This window comes from Dermacentor albipictus, chromosome 8 (genome assembly GCF_038994185.2).
Source record: "Dermacentor albipictus isolate Rhodes 1998 colony chromosome 8, USDA_Dalb.pri_finalv2, whole genome shotgun sequence".
NCBI lineage: Eukaryota > Metazoa > Arthropoda > Arachnida > Ixodida > Ixodidae > Dermacentor > Dermacentor albipictus.
This window is the reverse complement of record NC_091828.1, coordinates 32,981,935-33,001,542: the sequence shown is the minus strand read 5'-3', so window position 1 is coordinate 33,001,542 and position 19,608 is coordinate 32,981,935. Positions and strand designations below refer to the sequence as shown.

The window sequence follows — 19,608 nt, the reverse complement described above, 5'->3', positions numbered from 1 at the left end:
GGACCGTCTGCCGCTGCGCAAACCGATGGTGTGTGGGGAGACATGCCCCGAATAGCTCTGCTGGCCCACTTTCTTCGTCTCTGCATTCGTGTTTCGTACCTGCGCCCCGAGCGCTCGTAATGTTCCACGGCGTGCGACAACGTCTCGGGTAATCGCGCCACACTTGCCTGAAAAATTTTGCCTTCCTGCGAGCTATTCGCGCTGTGGCATTCTTTAGTGCTGCCGCCGGAGTCCTGAACCCCGAAGCGTTGCCTCATCCTCTGCGGAAGCTGTGTTGCTCCAGGAATGCCGCGCGCTCAGCTAAAGCGAGGCGCGCGTACGCGCGTGCCGGCGCAGAAAGATTGGGATTGGTAAAGGGTGGGACGCGTAGCAACCATCTCGTGGCAGTACTCTATAGGTTTAGTTTCCGGAGGAGCGCATCCGCGAGAATTTTAAGAATAATAATCATAATAAAAAAAGACCAAGCGGCGTTGTTGAACTGCCGGGGTCTTTTTTTTTTGTGCCTCATTTTCTCGCCGTTCGATATTCACCTACCGCAGGTCTTAGAGGATAGTATAAGCAAAGCGTCTGGAAAGAATGCGTCACCATTTATGCTACTTTAGCAAAACTGTAGAGCACTTCCCGGTACTGCGAGTGGCATGGGTGCGAGGTCGTATCCATTTCGCTTATCCTGCCCAATGCCGGCAGTTCTCTTCCTTTCTTTCTTCTGTTCTACCGAGGTCCACCATTGTCTTCGTAGCCCGACGGCGCTGCCACAAATCGAAGATGCGTAGCAATTTCCTCGTGGAAGTCCGCACTTTGCGTCTCCATTCAAGCGTGTGTACCGTCACCGCAGTGTAACCACGTCCTGCCCTGACGTACAGCGCCACTAAGGCATATCCGAAACAAAGAAATGGATAGTGGATGTACCGACATGCAACGAATGCTTCAATCAAAATTTATGGGGCCGGTGTCGCAGCGCGTAGGGGAATATTTACCGAGTATGTTGGAGCCCGTAAGGTGGAGTAAGGTCTACGAACCACCGAAGGGAAAGATCTTGGTTTCAGGTTAGATTCCCGGACCAGGACAAATTTTCTTCGATTGCGAAGCTTCCTTTCTGAGAAGCCCGTATGGGTTTCCTTTGTAGCTTCGTGTAACACTCGGGTGAACTACAATATTCCCTTGCATGAATATCGACTATTCTTATTTATTATCTTATATGGAACTCATTCTTATTGGGTGTTCGGCATGAATATATTTTTGCATGTATATTTACCCGCTTTAGTGTATCGTATGCGTGAAGCCGGCGTATTTCTGGTTGTCGGTTCAGTATACATTGTGGCTGTGAACATAGCAGAAAAGGAAGAGGCGCACGCACACATATAGCAGAGCGCTTACGTGTAGCTTCTGCTAGCAAGAAATAGCTTTAACAATCAACATGTGAAAGCAAGCGCTCATGCTTCGCGTCCTCCTGCTCGCGTAAACACTCGCTCAATATTTCGCGCGCAATACACTTGAACGTTTTGATCACATTTGTGTAAGTCAGCAAGACTTCTAGTGTTCGAGGCCTAATTGGCCTAACGTTCGTTTATAATGCGATGTGGATTGCGCCTTGACGTCATCGAAGATGCCGTTATACTGTGCAGTCATTGCTCGAAGAAAGCCTCTGTGTTATCTCGATCAGCTTATCTACAACATCGCTATGGAGGCCGCGATCAAAACTACAATATGGCATGCGTGACGACATGGAGACGCTATCTGTTTGTCGCTTTTGATGGTTTTGCCCCTGTTGTAAAATTTAGTATTTTGACTCCATCGTCGAGTGTTGTTTTGTAATTATGTCGTCTCTATTTTGTGTCCGTCATTTTGCTATAAAGCGTCTGCCTTCTGATAACGCGTTTTTGTCTGATTGCTGACTCGTTGCTTGGCATTCCTCCACAAAGATTTCTGCACTTGTGTCATATAAAGCTCCCTCTCATTTTTTGTCGTTCCAGTGGAGCATCGCGCTATGGGTCTGGTGTGCTGACATTCTCCTCGCGAGCAGTTTCCATTTTAGAGACAGATAACCTAAGCTCCCCTTAAGGGGACACACCCCGAAGACTCAATTCAGATAACATACATTCGTTCACTAGCTGGCAGAGCTTCCATTCAGCGCTCGACCTTGGCTTCTTATTTTCTCTCTCAGTACCTGCTTTTTCCTTAGTGGTGTCGCTGGCTAGTAATTCTCGTCTCGAAATACATGTGGCTTTTGCCGTTGTGCATTGCGAGCTAATGATTTCCTGTGCCTGTTTTCCTTATAAGCGGATTAAGAAGAGGAAGTCATGTGCGGTGCCAATTTGCCGACGTGCATAGTTTAACTCATTCCGCGGAGATCAGGCGATGGTTGTGCGAAAAACGCGGATATACACGAAGAGAACATTTTCCAAGACTACTAATTTTGTTCGGGGTCTCAGTTTGAGCTCCTGCTATGGGCGGAACGTACTACCTTGATTTGAATCCGTACATCGAATATAGCCCGCGTAGTTTTCGTTGGTGCAGAGGAGCCGAGAAGCATCACGTCAACGTATAGCAAAGCGAGGAAGTCCAGAGTCTGACTGTGTTTCGATCAATAATCACAGTGTCGAAGTACGCGATTGAGAAACAGTGTGCCTGGGAGGAAGGGTGGCAAGTTTAATCCCGCTGTGGGAGTTGCAGAAGGGCCTGGAGCTCAGCATGGTTCGTGTGCATAGCTGGGTGTGCACTTACGTATAGGGCAAATCGCAATTGTTCGCAGGCCTGCGAAGGGGATGCGTATACACGGTGTTTTGTCGGGACTTCACAAACTTGCTCAAGTGCCTAAAGTTAACCGTTCAGCTTCCTTTTGTCGACAATCTGGCTGATGTTTGTTTGTAAGAACATGTTGTCATTGGTTATCTACTTTGGCTAATTCGCCAACCCGCCATGCTGTAGCCTGTACGTTAGTGGCGTCCTAGCGGGTAGACTGGCACGCGTGGATCGCTGTGCTCGGCTGCCAATGAATTGTGCGATCGTTCCTTAATTTCAAGACCGCTCGTGAGAGTGCAACTGTTAGTGTTTCTTTTTACGATGATCGTTTAGTGCAATCGTATAATGTTAAAGCATCTCCGAGCATTTTGCACGGCTTTCTGATTCTCATAATTTAGTCAGTACTAACAGGAATTATGCGGATGCACTACGCGTGGATGTACTTAAAGAATCACTCGTGCTCTTGTAAAAAAAAAAAATGCCTTTTCCTCTTTGCAAACACTGACAGTACTGCAGCGTTAACAGAGGCTCCTAGGATCTGAAGTACGCAGCAGCTGACGCTTCCGGACCACAGCTTCGTACATTTCGTAGCTTCGTACCAGTTATCGTGCACCAAGCCAAAAGCCAAAATAAAATGTGGCAGAAACCTTTTGGGCACGTCTGTCAACGTTAATTCAATTAGCGTTCAAACAGCGTAGCGACACACATTGTATTGCGACGGCCGAAATGCGTCTTGCGCGTGGCCTGCACAGCAGCTGGGCTCCGTTCGCGCGATTTCCTTCACTGTCGATCGACCCATGCCCAGTGGCACGTATGCAATGACCCGAGTTGGTTAGAAAAAAAGAAAAAGAAAGCGATAACATCCGGACATACATAAATATTGGAAAGAGCGTCAACGGTTCTGAGAACGTTGGTACATTAAAAACCAAAAAATTCTATGCGGGTGAAGCCAACTGGATTTTGTTACCAGCAAAATGAAGAAGCCCCCAGAATTTTGTATTGTGCGTAATTAATTAGTTTGGAATAATTCATACATTTTAGCTATTGCAATTTGTTACAGTTACTGCAAATATGTCTACCCCGTGTGCACGTTGAAGAAGCCCAGCTAGTCCAAATTTCTGGAGTCTCCTACTACGGCATGCCTGGTAATGAAATCGTGGTTTTGGCTCGTAAAACCCCATAACTTAAGCTAAATATGTCAACATTCTCTGTTAGAAATATGCGTGTGGCGAATGTTCAGAATTTTGAATACCGATCTTGTAGTCCTTGGTGTTTCATTCTTATTCGATGCGAGGATTTACTATTCGAAGTTGTCAAATATTAATTTCTTTCGAGTAGTTAAGGAAGGGAAACAGCCATTGGAGTCTCGAGGGAGAGAGAATGATGGACCTTAGGACAGCTACGAATGATTTCGCTGCAAGAAAGCTGCGGCTATTGCACATGAGAATCTGTTCGTGAGACATTGTACGGGGTACACACCTGTTCAATATTTTCCAGTCATTTTATAAGAATGGCCCGCTTTTTACACGCTAAAGACGAATGTGTTGAGATGTATTATTCGAGTAGTCTCACCATGGATTGCAGCCAATCTAAAACAATGTGTGATACTTTGTAGCATCGCACTTTTCTTCTTTAGTGAACACAGCACGGCATGTGAATCTGTTAACGCGCTGTTTTCTTTCATTTCCGTGTTGCCACAGTTAATACGAAGCAGCTGTTCATCATTTACAAGTTCCTCAGTCATTTGGACGCCTACTTGTAAATGCCATTACATGCAAGTGTCAGTGTGTAGAAGGCAGATTTCTTTTATTGAACCTACTGCGCACAAACTTCGTATTTTATCACGACGAACCATGGTGGGCTAGTTGGTTACGCATGTCTATTTGATCGCAGCTCACAAAACATTGACAGGGACCTACAGCGGTTTGTGGTGTCTACTTTGTCGGTTCCTGTAAATTCTTGTGCCCTGTGGTCAAAACATTCGTATGTTATGTTGCTGCAGAAACCAAGGTGCTTTTTTGATATTCGAGCTGATTCAGAAGCTTCGCTAATAGATCACCCTTAGTCAGAGTACATTCGGAAATATAAATTTCTATTCTTTGGAGCGTGCTATCGCTCGTGTGACTCGTTTCCAAACGAAGGTCCCCGAATTATAACAAATCTGATTCCGCCCCCCCCCCCCTACCTCACTTTTACGCCGCTGCAGTGCTGCTCTCAAGCAAGAATTGATTCCGTCGGCGTAACGTACATTGTTTCCTACAAAAATTGCCACAGGGAACTGTGGCGCTGCGATTGTTCCGAGCTTCGTGCCCGTGGCTTCATGAGTACTTGCTGCTTTGCTTCCACCTCTTGTCCAATTTTCTGTTTGCAGGCTATATTCACTGAACGAAATTCAAGTCAAAGAAACCAAATCACCGCGTACTCGTCAACCTGTACAGCACCTACCACGGCACTGCCGCGCTCATTGTTACGATGCGCCAGAATACTCCGACCATGTCACACCGTCATTCGTGAGCCGCCAATTCCGACGTTACTCGTACGCTATAACAAAAAAGATAGGCTATGCCATAGTGGTTGGAGTACTCTGCTTGAAAAACACAATATTGGCGGTCGTCTCAGGTCGCGGATACGAATTCATTAATAAACTTTTTAGCTAATTATCTTATGACCCATATTGCAATTTACAAATTCAAGCAGTGGACTTCGCAAGCGGAATCCACTTGGAAGGAATTCTGAGGACGACACCAGTTTCGATATATAAATTCCCGAACTTTGCGGAGAAATGCATTGGCGCTCCAGTTACTTCTGTTCTTCTGTACATGAAACGACGTTTTGTTAAAAATTAACTGGAACGTCATTGCATTTCTCCGTAGAGTTCGGGAAGTGATATCTCGAAACTGATGTCATCTTGCAAATCCGTTCCAAGCGGATCCGCCTTGCGAACTCTACGGTTAGAATTTGTAAATTGCAATGTGGGCCGAAATGGAATTAGTTAGAAACTTACTTAGTGAATTCTCATTATTGAGTAAATTTTGCATCTTAATTTCTCGTGCGAGTATAGTCCGCCGGTACGAATAGACCAGCTCATAAATTGGAATTGTGATGTCTGCCACAGGCAACTTTTAAAGATTTTTGAAAGTGTTCGCCGAAACAGCCTGTATATAGGCCGCAATCGTGTGCATACTACTATCGTGCCAACGCCAACTTGTTCTTTGAGATGATCTCCGCGTGGGTCACAGTGCACGGCACGCTTACGCGAGAACGCGTGCTCGCGCGCCCCACTTAGCTGCGCGCCAAAGGTGCGGGAGTGAAATGGGCACATTTATAGCGTTTCATTACAGCCTCTTCACGGAAGCTTCGCCTCACGTATATTCCACGAAGTGCGTTGAATGTGCATAATTTTTAGAACTAGCACGAGTACCTCACTTTCTAGTTCGAATAGGTTCGGGGAGCTCCAAATGAAAGAACAAGAAAAAAAAATTGTTTTGACATGTATAGGTAAGATTTTATTCCTGGCACGACGACACGTAGGTAACTTACTGCGCGAATGACGCCTTTACATGTTCTAACCCGCGTAATGTAGCTTTGCGGTCGCCGATTAAGCCAGACGATTAGCATAATTAATTCGGCGCGCTTTCTCGATGAAGCTGACGGCCACGCGGTTCTTTAGTGCCCTGTCTGGGCGCTTTTGAAGAGCTACGTATATTTTTTTAAAGTTGTGGGGTTATCTGTCCTGTTTCTTTGGTGTGCATCGATTAGTATAGCTCACAAGCTCTCCGTAGCACGACGTTTTGGTGCTGGTTTGTTATCTTGTGATTTAATGTGTGGGCAGAGTTCAGGAACTCGGATAGACTAAATTTTCATTTTCAAGGACGAGCCATTTCCATTAAAATGGAGGAGATTTGTAAATTGTGCGCTCAAACAGCAAAACAAAAAGTGAAATGCATTCTTATTGTGGTTTACACAGCGCCCATGTGAAAACGGTGAGATCTCAAGCGCAAGTGCAAATGACTAGTGGACAGCGGCTGTCCTGCGCATTTTCTCTACGGTTGTGCCCGCTTTTACGCGAGCGCTGCAGAAGCGCCAACGCGAATGCTTAAGAACTTGCTCAGTTTTCGATCCTGATGAAGTAATAGAATTGAAGTGTTAAAAAAAATAAAATAAACCTAACCTGCTATTTAACATCCCAAAGTTGTCGAGTTAACTAAAGATGACGTCGCAGTGACAGGTCGTGATTAATTTTGATTACCTGTACTTTGTGTTCTACTTCATTCTGCCGCAAAATCCGCTTAACGAGCGTCCCACATGTCGCGCTGAGCAGCAGAAGGCCATATAACCACTAAGTTAACTTAAAATTAGTTTATGGAGTTGTACGTGCGGTTTGGATCAGAGAGCAAACGTGTATCCTAATTGACATTAAGAGAAAAAAATGGAGAAAAAAAACTAACCGTTGGACCATTAGGGTTACAAAATGTGTACCGAGAGAAGGGAAACGCAGTCGACGACGGCAGAAGACTAGGTGGAGCGATGAAATTAGGAAATTCCAGGGCGCTAGTTGGAATCGGTTGGCACAGGACAGGGGTAATTGGATATCGCAGGGAGAGGCCTCCGTCCAGCAGCGCACATAAAATAAGCTAATGATCATGGTGGTGATGATGACGTGCGAAAACCTCGATCTGATTATGAGGGACGCCGCAGTGGGGCACTCCGGATTAATTTTAACCACCTGGGATTCTCTAACGTGCCCCTAAATCTAAGTACAAGGGGGTTTTTACATTTCGTCTCCATCGAAATGTGGCAGCCGTGGCCGAGATTTGCACGCGCGGTCCAACACCAAAGTCATAACCTGAGTTACCGCTTCGCATAAGAGTGAAGAGCCGCGCAAGCAGGTGGTGTCGTCACGATCGACTGCAGTGGCATTAATGCAAAGACGCACGTCAGCGAAGCAAGAGTTGCGTGTCGTAATTCATTTCGCCTGTGCTCTCCGGGAAAAACATTGGTTCAGTTTCAGAATTATACGGCGACACGCGCCCATTTTTCCTCGTAACTGAAGGTTGTATCTTCTGGTTCGCAGGGGCATGGTTCGAAGCGTGCTATTTGATTTTTTTTTTGTCTTATCGCGTTGTTGGTACGCAACAGCGCTCGCCCCCAACGGAGAAAGTGAACTTCGCGCAATTTTATTGCAGAAGAAAAAGTCGTAGAAGAATAATACGAATGTTTATTGCACTTGTGTACAACTTGTGTACAACTTAACTGTGACAGCGTGTGGATCCATGTGGCCCATCACACAGTTGAGGACCAATTACGAAAAGGCTGTGTAAGTAAAACGTCAATGAGCACTTAGTTGTAACCACTCACGTGAAAAAAAAAAAACAATCACGGCAGAACTCATCTCACGATGAATGTCGATGGTAATGCGAATAGCAACCGAGCAATGTAGTGCCACACCATACTTCGAAATTCACGTTAATGTAATACGCGTAGTGGTAATTCTGATAATTTTCTTGCTTTGTTTACATTCGACGTACTCCGATATCGTCCCACATTGTTGTGGCACTCGCTTGCCAAGGTCGGCCATGAGCATGGAGGAATGAGGACGACTGTACAACGCCGACGCAGCGACGATGAAATGACGAACAAGGAATGACGTCGTTAGAATGACAAAGGCGTATAGCGTCGATGGCGTGATGACAATGAGATGACGTTGCTGAAGTGATGGCAATGATAGAACCACATCGTGACGACGACTGTGTGGCGACGATGGCGTGATCGGGACGGCATGAAGAGGGTCGAATGAAAAAGCTGGAATGGCGACGATGCAACTACCACGGTGGCCTTACTACCCCAAACATTCAAGCATGGCACAAGCTATTAGGCAACTTGGACCACTGAGTCGTAGTAGAGGGCCTGACGACGGAAATATAAAATCACGAAGCTGAAATGATGACAATCAAACGACGACGACGTCATTACGACCACGAGCCCATACCTAGTGGCCCAAGCAGGTAGGCAACTTGGCTCACTGGGTCGTGTCAGGATTGGGGGCTCAATCCCATCGCTCGTGATCCGTTGTCAAGATTGGAGTCGGGCATGAATTAGAAGGTAGCTGGCTCATGCCGACATCCAACTTAACCACGCTGAGGACGTTGATGAAGGGAAGGACTGCTTCTCATCGAGAACGAGGAATATGGGTTTATTTACAGTATTTATATCAGTCTAACATGACTGCTTAAGAGAAGTGTCAGTCCAACATGACTGCTTAAGAGAAGTGTGTCGAGCATCCGCACAACAGCAGTTTTTAAACACTCGGTCCTTCCGCGATCGAAGGCGGCGCGAACGTTCGTTTGGTGATCGCAAACTCGCCGCCTCTCCGCAGGACGGTCTACACGCACAAAAGCACACACGTTCGAAGGTCCGGAACCGACGTCAGAGGGGCCCCGTAGAACTCGGAGCCTTTCCGGGTAGCGCGTTGGGGAGTTTGGGAACAATAGTTGGCCCGCCGAACTCATTTCCTCACAAAGTCGATTTAGTCACGCTGTGGCTATGTTGGCGGCGACGCTCCCGGGATGTTGCCGTCATAGTCGTACGTGGGTGGCAATCTTGCACTGCAGCTGGCCATTCTTAACAGTCAGCGTATCAGGGTAGATGGATATCCAAAGTGAAGAAGGGGATGGACAGATGGAGTAACCACTGTAGTATAAAGGTTATAAACGGGGATAAGGTGGCTCAGAAAGCCTTTCTGGGTTACCTTATCTCTGTACATTTTTTTTTCTTTTTGTAAATAAGAGCCTTTGTATACGGCGGTCAAATGAACGTGCCGTAGTCATACTAGCACTCACAGTTTGTGTTGTCTGTTCATGAATTCTGTAGTATTATTTGTTTGTTCTCCGGTGATTTCGTTACTGCTGCTGGCGTGAAGAAACCAATGCTTTTCCGTGTGTAACTGTCTTTTATCTTTCTGCAGTTATTCGCTTATTATCTGAACTGCATGCTTTTCTGTAAATTTGTTCGAAATGCCACCTCCTACAACCTGAATCAAAATATTGGCTCTTTGGGTATTTCAATAAACTAAATAAACGTAGTTATATCACTTATAAAATTAATGACTCAACAGACAAAGCAAATTGGAAGCATGTGTCGAGAGCAGACTGCAGGACATTTCCTGGCGGTTGAGTACGGGAATTCTGAGCTGTAAGAATGGCCTCCGAGATGGGGCGAAAGATCGCGCCGCAGAATCTCGGAGGCTATGGTGTCGCCCCTGAATCGGCTTTAGGCTGTGTGCTAGGTCTAGTGATCTTGTCACAGGTTCTGTTGGCTCGCCTGCCGTGTTGGAAACTAGAAGTGCTAACAGTAGCTGCGCTTTAATAAAATTTTGATGCGGGTCTACAAATAGCAGTCTTTGGAAACGGCGACAACGTAGGAGCGTTCATTATCATTGAATAGAGAGATATGGTTGTAATAATTGATGGCTACATGTTAATAACTGCTTTTGGACAGTGTTCGCAGTAAATTCAGTAGTTTTGTAAATATTTCGGTAACCTACAGTGAGGAATGTGAACATTTACTTATACCACTCGCACTCTTAACTAGTGCTGCGTTACAGCTAAAGTGCAAGGACGGAAGAAAGGAAGAACGAAGGGCGCATGTCTTTGAAGCGGCTCGGTCTCGGTGTGGCAATCCTTTTTCATTTTTTCTTGTTTAAATAGACACATTCTATCGTAAATGTTTTGGTCAGTGTGCGGGTCTATTTTTTACACTAACCTTGCCACCAATTTGGCCTGGTCAAAAGAGCGATCTTTATATTGCTTCTGCTCTTCGCGTTACTGTTCATACGTCCACCGGCAGTGGCGCTTCCACGCGGTAGCCGCAGATTTTGGCAGATTTGCTGCCGGTACGCAAGGAATGTAACTTTCAAGGTCAGTCCTTGACAAGGAACGTTTCAACATCGAACGGCTTCAATAGGACATCATTTCATCCTAAGTAACGTAATCGAACAATGACGTTTGCTCAACGCAGGCAGGTTTAACAATATTAAGCGAGGAACGGGGATGTCCTCATCAGAAGCTCATCATTTATGAACAGATGTTACGAGGTTGTCCTAGCGAGCACCACATCAGGGGGACCAGGGCCCGTATTGGGAAAGCTCTTACATATAAATGCTGTTCGCTATGCTGTTCATCGGTGCGGTTGTCATTCTGCTATCCAGTCGCTATTATGACTGGTGAACACCCGATAGCGGGCCTGTCAGGAAACATTCTGGCAAAAGACGCAGTTCACATTGGGAAACGGGAATGTCGGGCGGGGATAGTCTATTGGTTCTATCGAAATCATTCCCTTCAGTCACAAATTATGATTGACTATTAATGAATATGCCAGTTTCTTAATTTTATTCCAATGTGCTGCAGACTCTTCGGGTAGTCTAGTCGTTACGATGATATCTTGCGTACTTATATGGGAGACCTAGTGATTAGAGCAAATATTGATTTATTGAGCACTCGGTCACGGAATGTCTTTTTCTGAAAAATAATTGGATTGGGATTGAATAATAATTGGGAAGCGACTTGAAGGACGCGCGCGCGTGAGTTGGGCATTATGGTGTGCAGCCATTAGGATGAAATAAAACTTATTCTTCGCTGTTGCTCTCGGAACACAGTACGTCGTGCATGCCGTCAAAGGTGGTCGTGCCTTGAGTAATGTGGTCATATATATTAGCATTGCCGTGCTCACTCGAGTGAAGGGGAGCAGGTTTCATTCACCCGCAGATTAACTGCCTGTGGTTTCTGCCTTGCACATAAGTTTCTGCGCGAAAGTTGCAAAAACAAGTAACGTGCGAAAATGTGCACAAGATTACTCAAGTAATTATTTTATTTTTATTGCTGCGCGAGCTGTCTAAATGCTGCACATTTAATCGCCAGGCCCGACCTGTCGTGGGTGTTCTAGGGCGAAGACAAATAAAAACGGGCAAAAGGGATGGCATAATTCTACTGCCTTAGATATAACATACGTTTTCATTTACACTGAACATTTGTGCATGTGACAAAGTATTCCCCTTGATAATACCTCCTAGAAAAAAAATCTAGAGAATTGGCGAACAGGCTCGCCCTGGATCGAAACTCTATAATTTTAAACATATGGTGAGTTCATGCATAGACATAATTTGGCGGTTGAATATATTCATCCCGACTTATCCCAGTTTCCTTGCTGTATATTGCGTAGAAAAGATTTATTCCTTATTTCCTTATGGGTAATGGTAACTCATCGAAATGCATAGGTTGGCATTAATCTCTGTACAACTGCTATGCCAGCCAAGCCTGGATCCCTTTTATTTTCTCAACCAGGTACTTTTGTGACGAGTCCGAAAGAGGGCTAGCGTGTTCAGTCATAAGCTGTTGTGAGTATTCACCGGCAAGAAAGTTGTGGCCATGATATGGTCTTCGTGCTCATATTTTTTAGCAATTTGCTAGGTGGGCATTACCCTAACCATCAAAAGGAAGGACGTTCACTTCATATTTTTCTTCGGCATTTGATGATCGATTTGACTTATATAGCTGAATTCCTTAAAAAAAAGAAACACTTAAGAGCCACTGCCTTGAAGTCAGGTCACGAAACTCGAGGATATCGGAGGCGGTTATACGTCCAGGGTCGCCTGCTGGCTCCTTTCACTCCTGGCACGCGCCTTTGTATGCGGGCGACCTCGGTTCTCACTCGATCATCATCGTCGTGGCGCTAAGGTCGGCTCGCTTCGCGTTGATCACTCCAGGAAAACGCGATGAATGCCAAGGACATCTGGTTGGTGCGAATTTCCTTGGCGCCTCTCAAGTACGCACACGCGCATTAATACCGCACTGGCTTCGAGCTCCCGATGCGCAGAGAAAGTCAGGCACCAGTCAGCGGACGAGGAATGTCGATATGTGGTTTAACCAGGCGCACATGCGATCGTGCGTAAAGAAACACATTTTTTTTAATGTTCTCGGGGTGATGGTATGTCACATGCCACGCAATTTCATTCTTGAAACCTTTTCGCAGCATTTTTTTTTCTCCGGTTTTGCTGTTCGTGTTTCGCGGAGTTTGTGCAGTGCGCACAAAGGTACGATGCTGCCTCTCTGTAAATTTCAGTTTAGCGAGGGTGCTCTTTTTTTATTGCTTTCGGAGTATAGAGGAGCACCCGGCGCCTTTACGAGGTGTCAACATTTTCTTACCTACATAAATGAAAAAAACCTGAGTGCTGCGCTTGTCCTGCCTTTTCTTTTTCATCCGCGTTACTCTGTTGTCAGCGTTAGCGGTCCTCCGCCAGCATTGCTTTTCCCCGTCCAGCTTTGAAATTGTACCAACTTAGTCAAACTTCGATGTCTTAATAAACTTGCACAGCCAACAGCCCACTCGACGCACCCATTTCAGAGAGCGCGACGTCGTCGTGCCACAACATGCACGTTTCCACCGCCCAGTAGAGGTCGCGGGGTCTGGCAAATTTCGCTTTCAGAAAACGGTGGCTCATCGGAGAGCCGCCAGCAGTCACGCAGCCCATGTGTGCAGGGGACACAGCGGCTCCAGTAGGTGATAAAACATTCAGGGGGATAAGGTGGGCCTCCGCAGTGCATCTTGCCGACCGCCGAGGCTCGCCTCGCGTAGGTAGGTATCGTTTGTTCGTTAAGTGGAGTGGCGGCGAGAGGCAGGAGCACGTAGTGACGGGGAGCTAATCTAACGGTGCGTACTCAAAAGCGTGCGGTTGCTTAACATCGTCTCGCTGTGCGATGTTCACTCGTTATAGGCAAGCATGCAGGTGCTTCTACATGGATATATATATATATATATATATATATCATAATATATAATATCATAATATCAATGAGAAGAAAGGGGGTAAACAAAGGGGCCCGATTTTTATTAGTTATATCATAAGAAGCCAACAAACACTGACACCAAGGACAACATAGGGGAAATTACTTGTGCTTAATAAGTGAAGTAATGAAACGATAAATAATGGAAATTACGTGGGTTTATTGACCAGTTGCCTTCGCCCAAAACAGATCACGTTCTCGTGACGCCTGCGGCATGAAGGACGTTCCACGTCCACCGCCAAGGTCTGTGAGTGGCGGCGCTGGCTAACAGGACGTTCTAATAGGGTTCTAATAGGACACATAAATACCCAAGAAAGTGGATGGGAAAACAGCGCCGCGGTAGCTCAATTGGTAGAGCATCGCACGCGAAATGCGAAGGTTGTGGGTTCCGTTCCCACCTGCGGCAAGTTGTTTTTTCATCCACTTTAATTTCCATTATTTATCGTTTCTTCATTCCATTTATTACGCACAAGTAATTTGCCCTATGTTGTCTTTGGCGTCAGTGTTTGTTGGCTTCTTATGATATGACTAAATATATATATATATATATATATATATATATATATATATATATATATATATATATATACACACACACATACTTGCATGAGAAGGATAAACGGGGCGTTACAACAATTATGGTTTAATGAACGATAATTGAGTGAAGTGAGCTAAATGAGAGAAGTAAAGCGTGCGAAATAAACGCCTATCGTTCGTTTAAGTGCTCTCGTGTTGACTGTATCGGATATGTGTGTGCACCCGTATCACAGAGCGCACGTAAGAAGCGTAGGTTCGTGAAAACATTCGCTGAGAAATTGGGCAACACAGGAGGCATGTTTAGCGAAGACGACTCTATCAGCAGCAAACAAGTCTTACGAATAAAAAAGAAAACATAGCAAATTCGGTCTCTCTTTATTGACGACTTTCGAATCGGGCAATGTCTGCAAGCACAATAAAAGAAAGCTGCGCATGCCGAATGCACAGGTGGCTGGTACAAAGTTGCGTTACTTCAAGCAACGCACCATCTTTTATTCATTATAGAACACACACACACATGCACGTGCACGAGAAATGAAAGACGAGAGATGGCGGAAAACAACAGCGGCGGTAACAGGACTACATCATCAACGGCACGACAACATTCTAACGACTGCGTAGGAGTGACCGTTTATATAATAATCATTTATCAGGACATATTTGTTTGACTGCGCGCCGTTGCGTGTGTGTTGTGGTCGTCCATTTTCAACCTCGTTGTTCTGCATTTGCCATGAGCAGCCCGGCGCAAGTTATGAACGTGCAGAAGTTAACCAGTCCGGTGTCTTGTTTGTGACCCTACAGATGGGAGTTCTGGAAACGTGATATCGAAAGATGAGAAAGCGGAGAAACCATCACAGCTCCCGATGCACAAGACGTTAGGCAACACAGCTAAATGCGGACGCAGCGACCTGTCGATGGTGGAAAACGTAGTAGTGCTTTGAGCATTTTGTAAATTGGAAATTGTCGACCTGGTGCTCAAATATCGCCATTAACCTGACTCTACACTCGGCTTTTTATCCTTGAGAAGATCGCGCGCGAGAGAGGGATGCTGGCTTTAATGAGAAGCGGAAAGTGTCAACCTGGATGATGGCCTGGCGCGCTACTCGGCGAGCGATTTCTCTCTGTGCGTTGTACTGGACGCTCTCGATAGAGATTCCTCTCAACCTCAGAAGTAGCATCAGTATTTCATTACGCACAGAAAAAAGCGCTTGAGAATGTCTTTCCCTGTTGCACTATCCTGAGCACATTACGGAAATTGAAACTGCACTGAACTCTTCGCAGAGTACAGCCAAATGTGCGCTAAACTTCAACTTTTTCATTCGGCTAATGAGAGTATAGGTTAATGTGAAACACTTTCACTGGATACCAGCTCACTAATAGATTACAGGCAAAGAGCAAGTAGGCGAGCTGCTGCATCAACCCGCAAAGTTATGAATTACCTGCGCTCCCAATCTAATTTCAATGTTGGGTGCAGTGAATCAGCTGCGCGATGGTGCACGCACCTGTTATATGAACGCCCGATATGCCGGTCGTCTCAGTCTTACTGGTTATCGGCGAAGACTATTTGATGGTGGTAGACGATGACTGGGCATTCAGAATCGCACCATTCTATTTGCTTTCGCTATGGCGTCTTTGTTACCATGTGGTACTATCGCTCTCCGTCGCTTAGCGTGAAATATTGCCCTCCTGGTGAAGATGCCTGACAAGTATCCTGCTGAGGTGTCTCATATAGTGGGCCAGTATGTCAAGACCACTTGACACAGCAAGCGAGCAGCACGGATAAGCGCCTGCTGATAGTCACATCATTGAATACGCTGGTTTTGGTCAGATTGTTCCTGGTCAGTGCGGGAAAAGGGAGACCTCTTGAAAGCAGCTCTTGGTTCCGTGGAACAATTGAGTTGTCCGTCTTCAGCAATGTAGATGCTATTTCCGCTGCAGGAGATGTCATCCCGTTTACCTCGTTGAACGAGTGGTGCTGCTTTTACTGTTTTCGGCGTAATGGGAACATTATTTCAAGGTGTGCTATATAAGTCTCAAAGGATATCAAAACACGATACTATCACAAGAAAAGCGCGGTATATTGCTGGAACACGAGAACCTGCGAAATATGGACTGCTGAAAACATGAAATTTTCGCGATGAGGAAATTCGTAGTTTGTGCAAAGAAACTTTCACGTTTATATCGTCGTGACTCCTTCGTCTATGACTTGTGCAACCTGTTACTTGATATGTGTGGAATTTTTCGTGCACTTGTGAAACCCCTAGCTCCCCGCGTAAGGCATATTCACTTATAATGGATGGCACCATTTTCGAAATGTGCGCTGAGGAACTTCCCGTTAAAATGTACTGTCATTATACAGCGTCTTTTTTTTTTTAACGCCGTTTCATGCATTGAAGGACAAAAACAACCGTCCGTCACCGTATTTCTTTGAAAAGATCGCGAATTAATATATCCAAACTGGTGTCATCCTGGGAATTCGTTCCCAGTGTATACAACTTGTAAACTGCCCAGCTACACTTTGCAAATGGCAATGTGTGCTAGTAATCTTTCACGTGATCATAAAGCTATTTACCCGTTAAAAAATAATTTGTGAATTTTTGTTAGTCAATTATGCATTTCCGCTTGTCGCGGGAATATTGTCCGCATATTTTAACAATCTCGCTCGAGGATCAAAATTATGCTATCTGCCACAGGTGATATTTCAAAATTAGTTAATGTATTGAAATGAACAACTGGTATATTCTTGTGTTAGTTGCCCACTTTTATAAATATCATGATACTCCTCATGAACAGTGTTCTTGCTCTGACGTCTCGGAAGATATGCGCATAGTATATCAATTCATAACTCTGGTTCAAAGTGCTCGTGTACGTGCGCGCGGTATGTAGATGAATGAGCGTTTCGTGCTTTGACCTATGTGTGGCCGGTGACATAATCAGTTGCTCTGGTGGCCTCTCCTCGCGCGGCGTACATTCATTCTTTTTTTTTACTCCTTCTCGCAGGCTGCGACAGCGGCTTCGGCTTGGAGTTGGCTCTTCGGCTGCACTCTCGCGGCATGCGCGTGTTCGCCGCCTGCCTCCTGCCGGACAGTCTGGGCGCCAACAAGCTGCGCGCGCTGTCCTCCTCTCCGTCGGAAGAGGGGAGAGGGAGCGTGCACGTGATCGCGCCCATGGACGTCACGAGCGACAGCCAGGTGGAAGACGCCGTGCAGCAGGTCACCAAAATTCTAGCCGCCCAAGGTAGGCTGCGCGTCATCCCGGCGAAGCCTACGCATTGAGGTGGGGATGGGGGGGGGGGGGGGGGAGCGCATTGAGCTAATCGGTTTTCCATAAGGGGTGCAGCGAGAAACAACACGGAATGACGAGTAAAAAAAGCGCGTGTCCTCGTCTTTATCTCGTCCTTTCGTTTTATCTCGCGATGCATAAATCATACCTAGGCATGGGCTTCGCTAGTATAGTTAGAACAAGAGCGGCCCCCCCTGCCTGGAACCAATGCTTCGACAAGGGTCTTTCTTTCGTTAGACCAACAGCGAGTTTCCTTTATCGCGTCTATGCAACTCACTTTCCCTCCGTGGGCAGGAGAGTAATTGGACGTGAAAGCTAAACCGAGGGCTTCGTAAATTGAGGGGAAGTATATGATCAAAAGAAGTGAGTAATTGTAACACTGAGAGGGCATGGGGTTATGTAAAAAGTAAAATATGGGACATACCTAAAGGCATTGCGAATACGTTTGGGGATGAACTGCATTTTTACCTGAATCAGTTCACCGTCACTCTGATGCTAAAATGCTAGGTCTGGTACAAACAACTTATCAGCCAAAAAATTCACTGACGATTACCGTACTCACTAACTTCGAAATTTGATCGCAGCTGTATACGTGTTTTAATTTCGCGATGTATATTTTGGCTGGTGCGGACAGTGTGTCTCGTGCGGCATGTTGCAAACGTAGCGAAGTGTGCCGCGAATGCCTCGCTAATCTGGAGACGCTCAGAACATCCATGCATCCATCCATGGTTATGCATTCGCTGTGTGGAACGTTCTAAAAGCCTAATTCTTCAATGTATCATTAATTTGATTCTACGCTCCAGAACGGTAGACTTTGAAGGCTTCTCAAAAGTTTATCTCTCGCCATGTCTACTGCGATTTTGCGTAGAAACGGCAACATGCAGCGAGTCCCTAAAGTCTTACGCTTTGTAGAAAACTAAACTTTCTTTTGCTTACGAGCTGTGCTTCAGTGATGCAGATGTTTGGGTGGCATAAGGACATCCTTCTGCTGCAGCCGGACGGCGTCTTCGCTCTTTTAAGCACGTTTAGTGCTTATGCAGTAGTTCTGGCTCTATTTGGAATCAACTACTACGACACAGGCTGCCTCGCTCTGGTGTTTTGAAGTTATTTCAGACCGTGCGTTTCAAGTTCGTTAAAAATGAAGAATATGGAATAGTTTACTTCCTCTGTATAGCCCTTACTACTCAGGCAGGCATGTTCAATTAAAATGACTCGAGCTAGGAATTAGTACAGCAACGTTGTCTGCGAGGCGCGTTGGTTTACATTAGTGGCTGAAAGAAAACATCAGAAAAACAGAAAGACAAATGAGAACTACACAGGACAAGCGATTGCCCCGTGTAGTTCTTGTGCTCTGTCTTCACGTTTTCCTGATGGTTTCTTTTACCCACTAACAGAAATTAGTCTAGAAATTGTGAAAATTAGTCAAGATTTTTTTAAAGCGTATAGGAGTCGGGCGATTGACTGTAATGGAAGAATTGAAGTCCCTCGTCCCACGAGCTCGTAACTGGCTCCAGGAAGGCGCGGCGCTGTATCCGATGAGCCGCCCCCACACACGTGTGCACGACGTACGCAGGGCGAACGGACAAGGAGGGCGACGACCAGGGCGCGGGACGTCCCGACGGCGACGACGGCGTCGCCGAGGCCCCCCGGCTGTGGGCCGTGGTGGCCAACGCGGGCGTCATCTGGGCCTCGGAGCTCGAGTGGGGCTCGCTGGAGCCCATGCGTCGCATGCTCGAAGTGAACGCCGTGGGCGTTGCCCGGACCGTGCGCGCCTTCCTGCCCATGGTGCGCAGGACGAAGGGAGGCCGCGTGGTCATCACCACCAGCCTGTGGGGTGAGTGCGTGTCGCCGACGCGCGCACAAGTCGCTTGTCGGTTACCTGTTTCGGGCGAATTAATCTCCCGATTTCGTGCTAGTATTGCGCTGCGGTATCTTGTCTAGTGCTACAGCTACCTTTATGTTTTTGTGGTTGTCACATCGCGGCCTTTTCTGGTGTCCTAATCCAGTTCTCCTAATCGTGTAATGGTTCACGATGATATCAACAGCGGTCGAACTTACCACTACGTTTTTCCAGGCTCATCTGTCCTTATTTATTGCAGCGTTCCTCGCTCTTTCCTGTCTTGGTATTATTTCACGTCGCTTCGCGTCGTATTACACCTGGTGTTTGAATAACAATAGAGAGCCGGTGTTTCGGCAAAGTTCCATTGTC

The 19,608-nt window shown here is 46.2% G+C and overlaps 1 protein-coding gene across 1 annotated transcript in view; it reads left to right on the top strand.

Annotated features, from left to right (window-relative positions):
• The window catches only part of LOC135901518 (short-chain dehydrogenase/reductase family 9C member 7-like), a 48,259-nt gene that overhangs the window by 14,175 nt on the left and 14,476 nt on the right, over positions 1-19,608 (top strand). The window contains exons 2-3 of the mRNA XM_065431313.2: positions 17,118-17,354; positions 18,973-19,233. Of these exons, the coding sequence (XP_065287385.2) occupies positions 17,118-17,354; positions 18,973-19,233 (498 nt within the window). The remainder of the gene's footprint in view (positions 1-17,117; positions 17,355-18,972; positions 19,234-19,608) is intronic.